The sequence below is a fragment of the Mastomys coucha genome, unplaced genomic scaffold, assembly GCF_008632895.1.
Source record: "Mastomys coucha isolate ucsf_1 unplaced genomic scaffold, UCSF_Mcou_1 pScaffold22, whole genome shotgun sequence".
Lineage (NCBI taxonomy): Eukaryota > Metazoa > Chordata > Mammalia > Rodentia > Muridae > Mastomys > Mastomys coucha.
In genome coordinates, this window is record NW_022196905.1 from 158,420,509 (window position 1) to 158,437,831 (window position 17,323).

Below are 17,323 nucleotides of genomic sequence, written 5' to 3' on the forward strand. Positions count from 1 at the left end.
CCAGGTTCTGGCTATTATAAATAAGGCTGCTATGAACATGGTGGAGCATGTGTCCTTCTTACATGTTCTCTATGAGAGCATACCTCTGAGTATTTGGTAGACTACCATATGTGCTTCTTCTCTCTATACTTCTTTTGAAGATGTGAGGTGGGGACTAACAACTGGGTTCAGTGTAACGATGCCCCGGTAAAGATCTGCAAGTACCCTGTCACCGGACTTTTCGAAGGAAGATCGTATGTGTTCCGAGTGAGGGCTGTCAATAACGCCGGCATTAGCAGGCCTTCCAGGATCTCCGATGCTGTGGCTGCCCTTGACCCTGTTGACCTCAGAAGGTTGCAAGGTATGCTCACTTAAGTCTCAGCGGTGCCTGAGAACCTCTGCAACACTTGCATGTAGTTAGTTCTCTCTCTGTTATCTGCTGCATGTGAGCCTTAAGCGTGGCATCCCAGGATGAGTGTGGCAGGGCAATGTTTCCCCATGCTTGATGTCTCCATCAGCAGTCTTTAGACTTGGGAGTGATTGACACTCCTTGAGGAATAAGAGGCAGCCAGGCAGACCCTGTGCTTTACAGCAGTGCCTTTTACCTCTACCAAGGCCTGCAATCTAGGATGCTCAGCCTCATGTTCTCTGTCTGTCAATGGCACGTTTTAGTATAGAGCGGGGACTTGGGTCTTGACACCAAGCTATGCTGTGTCCAGTTTTAAACTCTATAGCCCAGATTTCCTCATGAGAACCCACCCCATCGTGGTTCGCTTGAGTTACCTTACTATGAGTCCTTTGACCCTCTACAAAGACCTGACTGCTGAGATTGACCAGGAACACTTCCAGAACACCAGAGGTCACGACCCCATAACTGTGTTGTTGCCTGAGTGCTGAGCCAGCTCACAACTTGCCCCACATTAGAGAGAAGCGTGCTTCCTTGAGGGAACCCTTGGATGTCAAAGTCATTGTCACCTTTTCTTCGCAGCGATTCATTTGGAAGGAGAGAAAGAAATCGTCATCTACCAGGATGACCTTGAAGGTGAGGATCTCTTTCTTCAGCTTTGAGAACTCAAGTTGGAGATGAGAGAGGGTTCAGGCAGAGGGCACAGTGATCAAGCTGTAGTATGTCTGAGATGTGCTCTTCTAGCAGGGCCCAGATGCATCTTCTGGGGACTCCTGCAGGTAAAGCTGAGGTCTGATTCGAGCTGATATTGGGTCTTTTCTTATTTTTTTGTGTATGTGTGTGTGTGTGTGTGTGTGTGTGTGTGTGTGTGTGCATACATTACACATGCATCTGGATGCCAGAGGACAACTTTACCATTTCTCAGGTCCTACTTCCTCTTTGTCTCTGTTTCTGTTGTTGTCTTTCTCCCTCTGTCTCTCTGTCTTTCTCTCTCTGTGTGTGTGTCTGTTTGTCTCTGTCTCTCTCTTTCTCTTTTGAGGCAAGGTTCTCAATGGTCTGGAACTTGCCAAGTAGTCAGCAAGTCCCAGGCATCCTCCTGCCTCTGCCTTCTGAATGCTAGAATTACAACTACATACACTTGGCTTTCTAAACTGGTTCTGGGATCAACAAGAACTGTACCCGATTGAGAAATTCCCCACCTTCCTAATCCTCTTGTGAAAGAATATCTTGGTTTTTTTTTTTTTTTTTTTTTTTTTTTTTTTTTTTTTTTTTTTTTTTTTTTTTTTTTTTTTTTTTTGGTTTTTTGAGACAGGGTTTCTCTGTTTAACCCTGGCTGTCCTGGAACTCACTTTGTAGACCAGGCTGGCCTCGAACTCAGAAATCCGCCTGCCTCTGCCTCCCAAGTGCTGGGATTAAAGGTGTGCGCCACCACCACCCGGCCTAGAATATCTTGTTTTTATTTTAACTTTTTCAGCAAGACTTTTATCCCTACCATTTGAACTGAAATTGGTTGTGGCTTCCCTGTCAGATGGCATCCTTGATTTGTTATATTGTTGATGTTGGGAATATGTCTCGTTAACATGCACCCTGAGGCACTAGAAGGAAGGGCTAAGGAGACTTGTATCACACCTAGAAGGAAGGGCTAAGGAGACTTGTATCACACCGTGAATCAGACATCTGGGATGTTAGTTGGACTCACTACTAGATCACAGTGCGGTGAAGAGAAGCTTAAAAAGATGGAAATGCTTCCTGGTCAAGCCTGGTAATCTCAGCTTGATTTCTGGAACACACACCGGAGGGAGAAAACTAACTCTTTAAAGTTGTTTGGAAACACACACACACTCACAAATACTCACACAAACTCACACACATACACACACTCACACACACATACACACTCATATATACACACTCACACACATACATACACTTACACACATACCACATACACACCACACACATCATTCACACATACACACTCCTATATATACACACTTACACATACACACTCACAAACAAACACACACTCACACACATGCTCACACACATACATACACTTACACACATACCACATACACACCACACACATCATACACACATAAACTCATATATACTCTCTCACATACACTCTCTTACATACACTCAAACACATACTCACACTCACATACACACACTATACATACACAAACACACACACAAACACACATATACTACATACACACACACTCATACACAAAAAACACACACTCACACATACACAAACACATATACTCACACACATACACTCACACACTCTCACACACACTCACACTCACATGCACACTTGCTCATACACTCCTCTTCCTCTTTTTCTTCTTCTTTCTCTCCTTTTCTTGTCCCTCCTCCTCCTCCTAAAACAATTCTGCACATCAGTTTGAAGCCACCTGTGGAGCAGAGGAGCTTCCTGGCTCTTCTTCCAAGCATTAGAGAACTTCCTCCCGGGGCTGTTCTAACCAGATTGACTTTTCGGTGTGCAGTTCACAGGCCTTCAAAAGTTCAGCCATGTATTGTGTCTTCCATCCTGTGAAGGTGACAGGGTCTCTAAAGGAGTGTGCTTCAGTCCTGACCACAGACAAAGCATAGTTCCACAGAAGGCACTTGGTGATTCTGCAGAGGTGGCCCCAAGGTGGAGCTAGTGGTCTTTGTCAAACATATATGTCCAGAAGCCCTCCAAACCCACGAGAGACACCTGGTCAATACTCAGCAGAGGAAACTGGCTCAGGCAGGGTGGCTTACAACCCTACAGAACATTCTGTCTCCTCAGTCTAGCACTGGGCCAAGCACAGGACCTACTGAAACGTAGATATTTGAATGACTGAGAAATGGCTCTGCTGTATACTGGAGAAGACAGTCTTGCTGTGAGCGGGCCCTTATGAATGGGAAGTTTGGCATGCTGGGGGAATGGCATTCTCTTTCGCTCTCATGGGATGCGGGATTAGTGGAGAAATGCTGTGCTCTTCCAGAGTGGACGGTGGAATTCACACCCCATAACAAAGGCCACGGTGAGAAGGTGCAGCTTGCTTTGTAAATGCCTTGTGTGGCGAAACCTGTAGTTCTGAGAAGCGCCAGCGCCTAATAAAACCCAAAGGCAGGGACCATCCAGCTATGGCCTCCAGCTAGAGGAGCCACTGGCTAGTATATGGGCATAGATACACTTGGGAAATGTATTGAGTAAAGAATACTGTCAAGTCAAAAACAATGTTGAGAAAAGGAAGCATTTCCACAGTCATAACAGAGATGGCACAGCGAGGTGCTGCCTGAGGACACAACGACTGAAGCAGAGGGTGGTCAGGTATTCCCTGCCCTTTCCCTGCACTTCCTCTCCAGATGACTCCACCCTCTCTCTTGGTTGTAACAAAAGCACTCACAAGGCTGGTATCTGTTCATGCTGCTGACCTCAGAAGGTGGAGGATGAGCTCCCAACATAGAGAACTTGGGACCTTGGTTGGTATAGGCTGGTATCCAGCCTCATGGGGTGGCTCACCCTGGTATGAGGCTTTGCTTGCCTAGAAGAGCAATTCCAATGTTCTGTAGTCATGCTGGCTGTGAATTAAGGTTCTGGTGTAGGGGGAGAGGACTGGAGAGTAAGTTTGCATTCTGGTTTTATTCTGTTGCAGTGAAAAACAAACAAACAAACAAACACCCTAAACCTAAAGCAACCTGGGGAGAAAGTTATTTTATCTTACATTTCCAGTGTAAGTCACAGTCTGCCATTGAGGGACATCAGGGCAGGAATAGAAGCAGAAATTGTAGAGCAACTCTGTGTACTAGCTTATGGCTTCTTGGCTAGAAAGTAGGTTTGGGGGAGGAGGAGGATAGGGGAAACCTAAAATGCTCTCTGCTGCTTCCTTCATGGCTCATGGTTTGATAGCTTTTTCTTATAGTTCAAGATCACCTGCCTAGGGATAGTACCGCCCACAGGGGGCTGGGCCCTTCTGTATCAACTAGCAGTCATAGACATGCCTACAGGTCAATCTGATGGAGGCAGCTCTTCAGCTGTGGTTGAAATTCTTCAATCTCTTCTCAGGTGATTTTGACTGTGTCAAGGGGACACCTGAGAACTAACCTGTATGGCCTGTTCACTTTGGCCGTTTAAACATGAATATTTGTCTTAAACTAATCTTTAAGGAAGTTCCATAGTGTTTTCAAGCATGTCATGTCTGAGTTCAGACATTTGTTATGAACAAGCTCTATTTCTATCATTCGTTGTATAATCTAACACTCCTTCCTCTTTCCCTCCTTCTCCCCCACGCTCACAGTCCTGAGGAATCACACCAGTGCTTCACAGACAGCTCTGACGCTAGCTGCCTCCCTTCCTCCCTAGCTCGGCTTTGTTGTTGTTGTTGTTTGTTGTTTGTTTTTATTTTTTGTATTAAAACATTCCTTTAGACGTTTGTTTTAATGAAATGGAAACATTACTTTTACTAAGAGCAGCACTCCAACTAGTTTAGTCTATTCATTGTTTTCTAGTCTTTTTGCTTCACCCTAATCTCAGTTGGTTAGTCCCTTCCATTCATGTCAATGCTCTTCCTTTAATATAATTTACCCTTTCCAGTTTTTACTGAATTATCACACCAAAAAAGGACGGCCTATTCTTGGAAAGGCTAAGATATGTTCCTGTATAGTATACTAAAAGATTGCCTTTTTTTTTTTTTTTTGGTTTTTCGAGACAGGGTTTCTCTGTATAGCCCTGGCTGTCCTGGAACTCACTCTGTAGACCAGGCTGGTCTTGAACTCAGAAATCCGCCTGCCTCTGCCTCCCAAGTGCTGGGATTAAAGGCGTGCACCACCACTGCCCTGTAAAAGATTGCTTTTTATTTATGTATTTTTAAACTTTATTACTTTGTGAGTCTCTCTCTCTCCCTCCCTCTCCCCCCTCCCTTCCGTTCCCCTCCCCCACAGTGTGTGTGTGTGTGTGTGTGTGTGTGTGTGTGTGTGTGTAAATGTGAATGCCATGGTATGGTTGTGAAGGCCGGAGGACGACTTTGTAGGGTTAGTTCTTCTTTCCACCTTTATGTGCATCCTCATTGGCTTTAACTGTCAACTTGACACAGCCCAGAATCACCTGAGAAAATAGTCTCAACTGAGGTCTTGCCCGGAGAAGACTGGCCTGTGGATGTGTCTGTGGGCGGTTGTCTTGGTTGTTAATTGATGTAGGAGGAGCCAGCTCACTGTGGGCGGCACCATTCCTTGTGTAGGTGATTCTGGATATCAAAGAAAGCTAGCCAGCTAAGCAAGAGCTCCAGTGAGCCATCAAGTACTAGTCCTCCAGACTCTCTCCTTCAAGTTCTCGTCCTGCCATCTTTCAGTGACGGGCTGTAACCTATGAGCTGAACACAGTCCTCTCCTTTGCTTTTGGTTAGAATGTTTTGTTTTTTTTTTTAAAGGTTTATTTATTTTATGTATATGAGTACACTGTAGCTGTCTTCAGACACAACAGAAGAGGACATCAGAGCCCATTACAGATAGTTGTGAGCCACCATGTGGTTGTTGGGAATTGAACTCAGGACCTCTGGAAGAGAAGTCAGTGCTCTTAATTGCTGAGCCATCTCTCCAGCCCCTAGAATGTTTTATCATAGTAACAGAAATGAAATTAGAGCCTGTGGTTTCTGGGGATTGAACTCAGGTCACTGGGCTTGTGCACATACATGTTTATCTAGATCCTGCTACCTCTGCAAGATTGATTTCATTCTACTGACTCCATATTCAGGATCCTATGAACTGCCTCAGGACAGGGAGCTTGTCCCCTGTGTGTTCAGCTGATCATCTATCCTGGAAACTGTAGCCTTTGGCTTTGTTTTTTTATCCTCTTGACTTCTGGACTCTTGAGAGCTCTACAAATGTCAAATCAACTTCAGGTTCAGCAACTTAAGGACACTGCCTCTGGGATGACGGTGGTTTCCTGGGGTTGAGAGATGAAACAAAACGCAGGATTGCGACCCAGAAAACCCACACTTAAACCCCAGCTCAACCTTCCAATGACTGTGGAATTGGGTGTAGTCTGGGCTCCTATTCAGCTCCTTGGGGAGCCTTTATCCAAGGGGAAAAAGGGATATGGAAACATTTTAAATAATAAGATAAAATAATATACATATGCATATTATACACGCTGTATTTTTGTTATCAAAATAATTTGAGTCTGAGAACTATGTCTAGTATACAAGAGAACATAGCACAGGGATACATGTACCCATGTCTCCATTCAGTGTCACCATGACCTTCTAGGTCAAGGCCCAAGAGAACTGGTAGGAAGTGAGCAGGGGCCAAGAATATTTGTGAATAACCAGCTGTACCCAGTTCCACAGGAAAAGGCATAGGGAGAAATATTTTGTCATTTCCTTTTATCTTTATCTCTACAGACCTCTCTCCTCACCCTTGGTATGTTTCTGTGTATCTATCTCATCAGTACATTCGTAGGTCTTAGGCCATTCCCAGCCAGGTTTCTTGCGTCAGTGGCTAGGGTCTCTGCAGATCTGCTGCTTGCTTGCTCTGAAGTTGTATAGAAAGTCCTAGTGACTCAAGAATTTCATCCTCACTGGAAGCTCTCTGCTTGCAAAGGCTGGATTTCTATTTCTTGTCTTAGTTTCCAATAACGTGTTTCTTCGTTGACTTTCTCTATGTGTAGAGGCCGTGCACCCGAAGCCACACAGTAGATCTCAGCTCTGAAGTGTGGCATTCGGTTTGCAGTCCCTGTCTGCCCCAGGATGGTGGCCCATGTCTGATATGTCCTTTGGTTTGCCCCATCAGAAGTGACTTGGTTCAGGGAGCTTGGCAGAAAGTTTTGATGCCCTTTTCTGGTGTCCTTGTTTGTATTCTCTTGGGTTTTATACAGCTAGTGGGGACTTAGGCTGCTCCCCATTCCCTCAGTCACCCTCTGTCTCCCCACTTTCCTGGGGACATGCTGACTCCTTAGTGAAATTCAACCCACTGACCGGCATGCTTCCAGGCTAGGCTGAATCCTCTAGAGCGAGCTGTGCTCTGTGCAGGGACTCTCACAGTGAAACCCAATCTTGTTTTGTGCTGTTTCCATGTGGCTGGTCAATCTGCCGCCTGGAGCTGAGTCCCAAGGGAGCAACTAGATATTGCAAAGGGCAGAGAGATGTCCCGGGGACTGTTCTAACCATTTTAATCATGTGCTAATCTAACTGAAACTCCTAATATTTTGTATAACAATTAAAGGGACCCTGGGTTTGGCAAAACCTCTATCCCTGTGAAAATCTCTCATGAATTCAGACACAATTTTTTTTTACCACCTCACATGTATTTAAAAACATAGCTAGGTGAGAGGGGACCTTAGGTATACCAGATGCCTTTAATCATAACTATCCCTTGACAGTTATTTGCAAAGGGCTTATCACTATCTCTGCTGAAATTTAAATAGTCAGACACAGATTACAGTGCTTGTAAATGTTTATGGACCTTTGGAGAGAGAGCGGCATGCCTTAGGAACTAATGTAAGACTTCAGTACTCAGTATGGAGACATGAGCAAGGTGTGGCTTGCGTAGGCTCCTTGGCAACCTTGCCTGCTGCCTCCACAGAGGCAAGATCCTGGTTTGGGTGATCACTTCTAGAAGAATCCTTTTCTCTGTCCTGTAGAAAATCTAGAAGACTTTTGGATGAGACTTTTAGGAACTCTTGTTTGTTTTGTTAATTACTGTTTTGTTTTTTTTAAAATCAGAAATAAAAATGGAGTGACCTTTATCAGAGTGTTTTTGCTTTGAATTTATCAAAAGAATCCTGGAATCTGTTTTCTTTCTCTGAGTAGAAATAGCTAACTGTAGTAGGCCACACCAGGGTAGTCTTTAAAAAAACAAAACAACAACAAAAACCCACTATTTTATTTTATGTGTAAGAGCATTTTACCTGGTTGTGTGTTTATGTACCATGTGTGTGAGTAGTGCACTCAGAGGCCAGAGGAGGGCACTGGGTTTCCTGAAACTGGAGGGATAGCCACCATATGGGAGCTGGAAATCAAACAAACCTAGGTCCTCTGGAAGAACAGCCATTGCTCTTAATTTGCTTAGCCATCCTCCAGCTCATCAGAACAGTCTTTTGTGCCCTGGACTCTACTGGAGAATGGCTAAGTGTCCCACACAGCATTCACTCCATTCTTTTTCTTTTTCTTTTCTTTTTTTACAGGTGATGTTCAGATTCCAGGGCCTCCCACCAATGTCCAGGCCTCAGAGGTCAGCAGAAACTATGTTGTCCTCAGCTGGGATCCTCCATCTCCCCGTGGCAAGGAGCCCTTAATGTACTTCATTGAGAAGGTATTCAGGCCAAGCTCCCAAGAAGGCAGCTCTCAGACAGCCACCTTGGTTTCTGTGCTTTACGTAGGGTCATGAGCCCACTGGTCCCCATAGAGTCTGATCCCTGTTGTGTGAAAGGAGGTTAAGTAGTGGAGAGCAGAGGTGGAACCTGGGGGCTGGTCTTCCACAGGTAGCTGCTCTGGCATTGGGAACTCCTGGGAACCAAGCTTTGTCACCTGTAACAGAGTTGCTGCGCAGCAGCTGTTTGGTTCCTATATCCTCACGGTTTGGGGAGGAATGGAGTTGGCACATCTGGATCTGCCTTCCAGGTTTTCCAAGGACTGCAGGTTGTCAGTGCTCAGTGTTTGCATGCAAGCCATGCAGCCACTGGGTGGCGATCTTGTAGAGGGAACTGTTTGTTCAAGCAGCTTGAGGCTTCACCTGGATGTACCTAAAGACAAATGCATTGGGCATTACAGCCCAGCACACGAACAGCACATGCACACATACACATGTATACACATGCATGTACACACACACACACGCATGCACACATGCACACACAAATATATACACAAGCAAGCACATATACACATATACACACATATGCATACACACATATAAATATACACACAGGCAAGCACATATACACACACATACACAGCCATATTTGACTTTATAAGATATAGCATTCTACCTTATGTATTCTCTCTTAATTTTTACAAACTTGGACACTAAAATGATATAATTCCCCAAAGGCCTTTATTCAATGAACTATTGTGTGATCTATGCCCTTGGGAACACACAGGTCATGTCATGCCACTACTATAAGTAGCTGCACAATAGTAAAAATTTTAACTGAATTATGACTCATTAAGAGGTGATGAAAATGCTCTTTAGTTGTCTTCTCATCCATCGTTTTGAGACCCTTACCTCCTGTTTCATTTTCCCTACAGTCCGCAGTTGGGAGTGGCAGCTGGCAGCGGGTCAATGCCCAGACGGCGGTGAGATCTCCTCGGTATGCTGTCTTTGACTTGGCTGAAGGGAAGTCCTACGTGTTCCGGGTTTTGTCAGCCAATAAACACGGCCTGAGTGACCCATCAGAGATAACGCCACCTATTCAGGCACAGGACATGATTGGTAAGTTATGGCACATAACCAGACTCCATAACAGGCTGAAAATATGGTGTCCCTGGTTCCACTTCAGTGAGAGAATGAAGATGCTAGAATACCACATGCATGACTTTGTGCATGGTCAGAAGTCCATTCAGAAGTGATGAAGGTCTATCCCATATTTTGGTCAGCACACAGCATTTCCCCAAAGATTTATCTTCTCCTCACAAAACCAACAAGTGGTTTGTTAGTCTAGTCATTGAGACAGGGTCTCACTGTGTAGCCCTGTCTGGCTTTAAACTGATAGTAACCACTCCTGAGTCTCCCGAGTGCTAGGATTATATGCATGATGCCACCACACACAGTAACACATGGGTTAAAATGTATGTTCAACCCATGGTTTCTTAAAGACCTCAACCTTATACATAGGGCAGTTTCTTGCTCATCTGGTTTGAAGATCATACTCAGAAAATTTCAGATGCAGGTCACAGGAACTCGGAATTGCGGTCCACCCCAAATCATAGCCCTCTCAGGAGGCTCTCCTGAACCCTAAAAACCTTTGCAAAGGATGAACCTGGGGATAGGCATTCTCATTCTGAGCATCAGGGCACTCCTAGCCTCTCTTCCCACCGTACCACATCTTTTTATGAAAAAGTTAAAAATTCCTTAATTTTTAATTCCTTGTATACCTGATGTAATGAAAAGAAAAAGCCAAAGCTGTAACAGGTAAAAGCCCTCAGGGATGTACATCTAATTGACACTCCATTGCATTAATCTATAGCTGCCCCCTTTGCAAACTGTGGCTATGACAGCCCTGAACAAGAAGGGTTTCCTGTTTCAGCCACAGTGACTTTTCTGACTGTGGACCATCGTTCCTTCTGTGGCAGATTCTTACAGTTCCTCTAATGCCTTTGGGACGACTGTCTCAAAGTAACCTGCAGCTTTTCTGACAACTCACTCTCTCTCCTGCTAAGAACTGTAGCCTTTTCTTTTTTTTTTCTCTAAGCCTTCTGCTACCTTATCTACCACTTCTACCACCAAATCCATAGCCATCACCATGGGGACTGCCTGAGCCTCTTCCACCAAAATTGACCCCCTTCATGGGCCCATACTTGGCTTGCTGCTGTCCACTCTAATCTACATTAGAGTTCCTACCGTCACCATAGTCACCTCAACTAAAACCTCCTCCTTCACTGGAATCACCATGTCACCTTCTCCACCACCATACCCAGCACTTTGGTTTCCATGTCCCAGTCCACCACCCCCATAGCCTCCTCTACTGCTGTAACCAGGACCACCATCATGGTTGCCAGCATCACCTCCAAACCCATTATATCTACCACCATCACTTCCATAACTACCTCTGCTCCCACACCTCCACCACCACAGCTTCCTCTCTCACTGAAGTCTTCTCCACTACCTCCAAAGTTTCCACCATAAAGCTGCCAGATCCACCTCCATGACCTCTCTGGGATCCAGCAGATGGTATCTCTTGTTCAGAAAGGGTCCTTTTCACTTCGCAATTATGCCCATTAATAGTGCAGTATTTCTGACGTCATGGTCATCAAAAGTTACAAAAGCAAGTCCTCTCTGTTTCCCACTCTGCCCGTCTTCCATAACTTCTAAGGTTTCAATCTTGCCATACTTTTTAAACTGGTCTCTCAGATTATAATTATATTCAGATGATATTTATATCTTCTTTGTATGCTCTTTTTATCTTCTCAAAAATTTTCTTCACCGTTAAATGGGCACCAGGCTCTACAGAATCCTCTCTAGAGACAGCTCTCTTTGGTTCCACCCCAGACCTTGTGTGTCTGAGCACACACTGCAGCATCCTCCTCCTCAGCACCAGAGTAGATCACAAAATCAAAGCCCCGGAATGTTTTGTTTGTGAACTCTCGTTACCACCCTTTCTGTAAGTGTGTCCCATGTCTCACAATGGTCTCTTAAGCTGTCATCTGAGGTTTCAAAGCTCAGGACACCAATTATCAGCTCCCTCGTTGTTCTGGTTCTGTGTCTTATTTCAAACAAGGCCATCAAGCAAAGCCTTCATGCACTAGATCCTCTGTCAGCCCTATGAAAAATGGTGATTTCACAGTGGTAATTCCATTCCTGGTGGTCAGGTGATACAGAAAGATGCCTTAGTCCCACAGCTCCACCTAGAACTCACTCCTGTAGAATATTAAATCTGGCATTTACTCCCTGAGGACAAGATGGCTCTCCAGAATGGCTCACAGTCTTGTTATATCTCCCATCCTCTGATTTCTCCCTCAGTGGTCCCCTCTGCTCCTGGCCGGGTGCTTGCCTCCAGGAACACAAAGACATCTGTCGTGGTCCAGTGGGACAGACCAAAGCATGAAGAAGACCTGCTGGGCTACTATGTGGACTGCTGTGTGGCGGGAACAAACCTGTGGGAGCCATGCAACCACAAACCCATTGGATATAACAGGTGACCTTCCCCATCACCCAGTAACCAACCCACTGCCACAGAGGCAGGGCACTGCACATAGTGGGACTCGCAGAGCTCTAGAGAGCCTCCCCTTTAGACATCTTCCCTTTGTTTAGTCACATGTTGGGGTATGACATTCTAAAGAACAGACTGGACTTGGGCAGGTCACATGACTAAACTGCGAAAACTTGTCTATCGATAAAAATAACCTCTTTCTATTATTATTATTATTATTATTATTATTATTATTATTATTATTTTGATTATACAAATGCATAGTATGCAATGCCACAATAGAAACATATGTGCAAGTATATAGCAATAACTATCATTTAAATTTGATTTATGCGACGGGTCAGTGTGACACCTCAGTGCTTGCCACACAGCCGGGTAAATCCTGCTTTGTTCACATAAGGGCAGTTTTGTCCTTTAGTCTCTGATAGGGCTGGGAGAGGGACTGCAGACCGTGGCTGGCCAGTGCAGGGGAGACCCCTGTCTTCTGCAGTGGGAAGCCAGAGGCTTTCCTTTTGAAATGTTACTGCTTCTGCTTTGTTTGCCCAGGACACATAGGTTGTCAGGGTTTGCGTTTTCTGCATCATGTGCTCCACAGTCTGTGTCACAGTGGCTGCTGTGGAGGCTCTCAGTGGCGGCGCCACCACCTTCACTTAAAAATGGTTCTTATAAAAAAGGCATACTTTAAAAATACAGTCCTATAAACGAAAAACATCTAGACAGTCTATAAGTCCACACTGTCAGCTACTGGAGAAAGGTTCATCCTAGGAAGAGACCCGGGGTATTCTCAGGGAGGAGTCTGCAGGATGTGGATACATTGTATTCACTATAGAGTCATAATAACTGCTTCCATTTCCTGAATACTTGCCGGGTGCCACACAGGTGGGCCAAAGTTTGGATGGTTTTCTGTGTGAAGCTCAGGGCAGCTCTTTGAGGACTGGGCATCCCTTCCCTACAGGAGAGAAAGCAGAGCTTTGTAGGTGTCAAGGAACATGACAAGGGACAGATGGTCTGTGGGGAGTCAAAGCCAGCGCTCCAGCCTGTTTGTGTGTATTGGAGGTCCTAGCCTCTACACACTGTGGAATGCCTGCCCTACATTCAGTGTCAAGGCACAGACCTCCTGGATGTCAGGCGTCAGACGCTGCAGCAGAGCTTCAATCCAGAGAGGCTCCAGCTGTAAGACCTTAGGCAAGATCTCAGACTCTGACACTAGGTGCAGTATAATCAGTACTGCTGGCTTGCTTTCTTAGTCTAAATATTGAATTCATTTATGACACTGAAAACGAGGGTGGGTGGATGTGTATGGTTTACAGGAAAAGTAAATTTGGCTCTAGATCAAGTGAGAATTTTTGTGATGAACCCTCGTTCATACCTATTTCAGTTGTAGGAAGCAGGAAGCTGGGGCCTGTGCTGTGTGACTCTTGATCATATTCCTCAGGTTCGTGGTACACGGCTTAACCACCGGTGAGCAGTACATCTTCCGTGTTAAGGCTGTCAATGCCGTGGGGACCAGCGAGAACTCCCAGGAGTCAGAGGTCATCAAGGTCCAGGCGGCCCTCAGTACGTAGCTCCTGGGCTCTTCTGTCTCTGTTAAGGGCTGTAATTTCTGCATGGATAAATACCTGCCCACATCTAGACAAAGGTGGTAGGGGGAGGGGCTTGTTGACAGTGGTGCTGTGCCAACACCATGCCAATTAATTGTGGAAGGCTGCAATAGTGCCTGCACTCATGTGACGATTTCCACTGTCCTCCATGGCGATCTCTTTGAAAATATTTGCTAGGATCAAACACACGTGGCTTTTGTGGCACTTTCTGGCCCCATCTGTGAATATTTAAAATGTCTATTATTTTGGTCAAATAGGAGAATTCAGATCCAGTTTTTCTTTACATGTCTGTGGTGTGTGTGTATGTGTGTGTGTGTATGCACACGTATGTATGTGTGTGTGCTTGTGCATCTATGAGTGCCTGAGACTGTGGAGGCCTGAGGTGTTCTCCGAGGTCACACTCCATTTTATTTTTGAGGCAGAGTTTCTTCACTGAAGCTAGACCTTGCAGATAGGGCTCGCTTAGTGATCAAGCTTGCTCCAGAGGTCCCGAGTCTCTGTCCTTGGAGTGGTGGCAAGACCTTGTTGCTGTCCCTAGACAAGGTGATCTAAGACAGCTGTTGCTGCAGCGTTTTGTCAAGCTAACTCCGTTGCTAAACATATACAGGAGCCACACATTAAAGTACAAATGTCATAGCGGCATATTCCATTATAATACTATCTTTTCATTCTTAAGAGATATGTTCAAGTTTTTAATTTTGAAATCCAGATAATTTTATTACATTTCTAGAAGTTAAGGTTTCCCTCTTGTAAAAGTAACTTTTATTCTCCTGATATAACTGTCCCCTTGGAGGCTTATTGCCTTCCTGTGCTGTCCTAGGCCTAGTCTTGGAAGCTTGAAGCCTCCATACAATGTAATCTAGGCCTAGGATGTTTTCACTCTCTCTGAAGTCTGGCTGGCTGGTCCTCTCAGCTATTCTGGTTCAAAACTCCTCTCCATGCTGACTGACTCAATCTTGATTGTCTTGGCTTCTGAATTGCTCTGCTTGGTCTCATGCTCACTTTGGCAATCTGTTCTAACCTCTGGCTCCTTCTGTCTTCCCTTGATTCTAGTTTATTCTCTCTCTGAAACCTGACTCTATATAACTGTCCTGGTAAAACTGCCCCCTCTCTCCGCTCCCTTTGCATGTCTCCCTCTTATGTCGACTCCCTTTCCTCTCTTCTCCTGAGAGCTGGCCATGTCTGCTGCTTAGTCATCACTTTCAGCATGGGTGCTTCCTTCTACAACTAACTTTACCCTCATTATTTGGGATTAAAGGTGTTTACTGAGAGCGTGTCTGTGTCCCAGTCAGAGGGATTATAGGTGTGTGCTAAGGCTGAGCCACACCACAACTAGAAACAGGTTTTTCCAGTAAACAACACAATCTCCATGTTCACAGTGTGATCAAATATCCTGAAATCCCCTGGCAATATTATTTCTGGGATTCCTTTATTGTATTTTATTTTTTTATTATTTTGAGACTGGATCTCTATATAACCCTGGCTCACCTGGAACTCATTATGTAGTTCAGGATGATCTTGAACTCACAGAGATCCACCTGTCTCTGCCTCCCACATGCTGGGAAAGGCCTGTACCATGCCTCCCAGCTCTGGGCCTCCTGAGGACAGTCTGAGGATTGTCTGTTTTTGTTTTTTTTCCGAGACAGGGTTTCTCTGTGTAGCCTTGGCTGTCCTGGAACTCACTCTGTAGACCAGGCTGGCCTCGAACTCAGAAATCTACCTGCCTCTGCCTCTCAAGTGCTGGGATTAAAGGCGTGTCCCACCACCACCCAGCTTGTAAATGATTTTTTTTTTTCAGTCTGAGGATTGTCAAGCTCACCTTAGGACTAACTCCCAGGTGAGCCAGGACTAGAGAACATCTGGTTCTGACTTACACATCTCTGCCCACCCAGATGGATTTGAATTCATCCTTACTTGCCTCTTAACCTAAAGCAGGAAGCCAGAAGTGTGTGTGTTTGCTCTCAGTGGAAATTTCTGAATTCTATCTCACCACCCCTCAGTCATGGTCAGAGAGATGCAGGGGCATACTCCTAAACTCGTTGGGGAAGACAGCATCCTTTTAGACATGACGGCCAAATAGGGAAACATAAGCTATGTATCCACATTGGTCAGAAGTTTTCATCACTGAAGTCAGAACACACACAGTGGGTCATGCTGCCCCCTTCTGTCCACAGAGTGATGGTTCTTCCCATTCACAGATTGAAAGCTGCATCTGTTTATCTTCAAGCTTGGGAGGATACCTGCTGTCTTCACATCTGTACCAGGTTTAAACAAGTTCCTGTCTTGCTTAAGTATCAAGATACTTGAAATGACATTTAGAAAGGGCAGTGAATGCAGATGAAAGGGACAGGCACTCTTAAACTCTCCCCCTTTAAAGGAAGCAGTGACTACACTATAGGCAGTATGAGTTAAGGGGAAGGCGTGGCCTCAGGACTGCTGCCTGTGCCTCTGTTTCCCCCGTGACTCCAGAGCTGACTGACTGGTGGGGGGAGGAATACGTAGCTCTTGTGACTGTCATGTCTCTGTGTTCTTGCAGCTGTCCCCTCTCATCCCTATGGGATTACCCTTCTCAACTGTGACGGCCACTCCATGACCCTGGGCTGGAAAGTGCCTAAGTTCAGCGGCGGCTCGGCCATCATAGGTTACTATCTGGACAAGCGAGAAGTGCATCACAAGAACTGGCACGAAGTCAACTCTTCGCCTGTCAAAGAGAGGATCTTAACGGTTAGCTTTATCTATGCCTCTGCTCTTGCCTAGGCATTTTGGGTGGACTCCTTCACTCAGTTTCAGAGTTCACTGGGTTTTGGGTCCCTTGATCCTGAAAAAGTAGTAATTTAAAAGGCCTAGAGTTAAGAGGGCATGGTGTTTCGGGATAACATGGATCTTGGCAATCTAAGAAGCAGTGAAGAGGCCATGTCATAAATTGAGCAGATGTCATGGTTAAAGAACAGCCCTGGTTGGCAGAAATGGTGTGTTCCATCCTAGGAGCAGAGCCTGGTGCCCAGGAGGCAGGGAGGATCCAGCCAAGCAAATGCCAATGGGAGAGCACTCTGCTCTCTCCGTTGATGAGTTGATAACGGCCCTTTCCTAGAAATCCCAATGTTTCCCATCTCCCACGCCCACGCACATCACACCCACATACAGAGGGTCTGAGAGATCTGCAACCAAATCCAGATGTAAGCCTTTAATTGTGATTTCAACTGTCTGAGCCTTGGACTTCTCTCATCTGAGGAGTGATGAATGAATTCATCTCATCCCCAACACATAAGGACTGGTCAGAGCAGACACATTGAAGAATGAGAATTTGGGAAGTCCTTAGAAGTTACATGTATCATATAAAAGTTTCTACTTTATGATATACTTCATATATATTATATATATACATACATATACATATATAATATGCTTTATGTTTATAATGTAATTATATAATGTAGTATACTTTTCCTTTATATTTCAATTATATAATATAAT

At 45.1% G+C, this 17,323-nt stretch overlaps 1 protein-coding gene across 4 annotated transcripts in view; it reads left to right on the top strand.

The window, feature by feature from the left end:
• Myom2 (myomesin 2) overlaps window positions 1-17,323 on the top strand; it is an 86,883-nt gene that overhangs the window by 42,889 nt on the left and 26,671 nt on the right. For all 4 annotated transcript variants that reach the window (XM_031339192.1, XM_031339189.1, XM_031339190.1 and 1 more), the window contains exons 12-18: window positions 141-340; window positions 968-1,021; window positions 8,565-8,692; window positions 9,628-9,811; window positions 12,059-12,233; window positions 13,684-13,805; window positions 16,386-16,573. In XM_031339192.1, coding sequence (XP_031195052.1) covers window positions 141-340; window positions 968-1,021; window positions 8,565-8,692; window positions 9,628-9,811; window positions 12,059-12,233; window positions 13,684-13,805; window positions 16,386-16,573 — 1,051 coding nt within the window. The remainder of the gene's footprint in view (window positions 1-140; window positions 341-967; window positions 1,022-8,564; window positions 8,693-9,627; window positions 9,812-12,058; window positions 12,234-13,683; window positions 13,806-16,385; window positions 16,574-17,323) is intronic.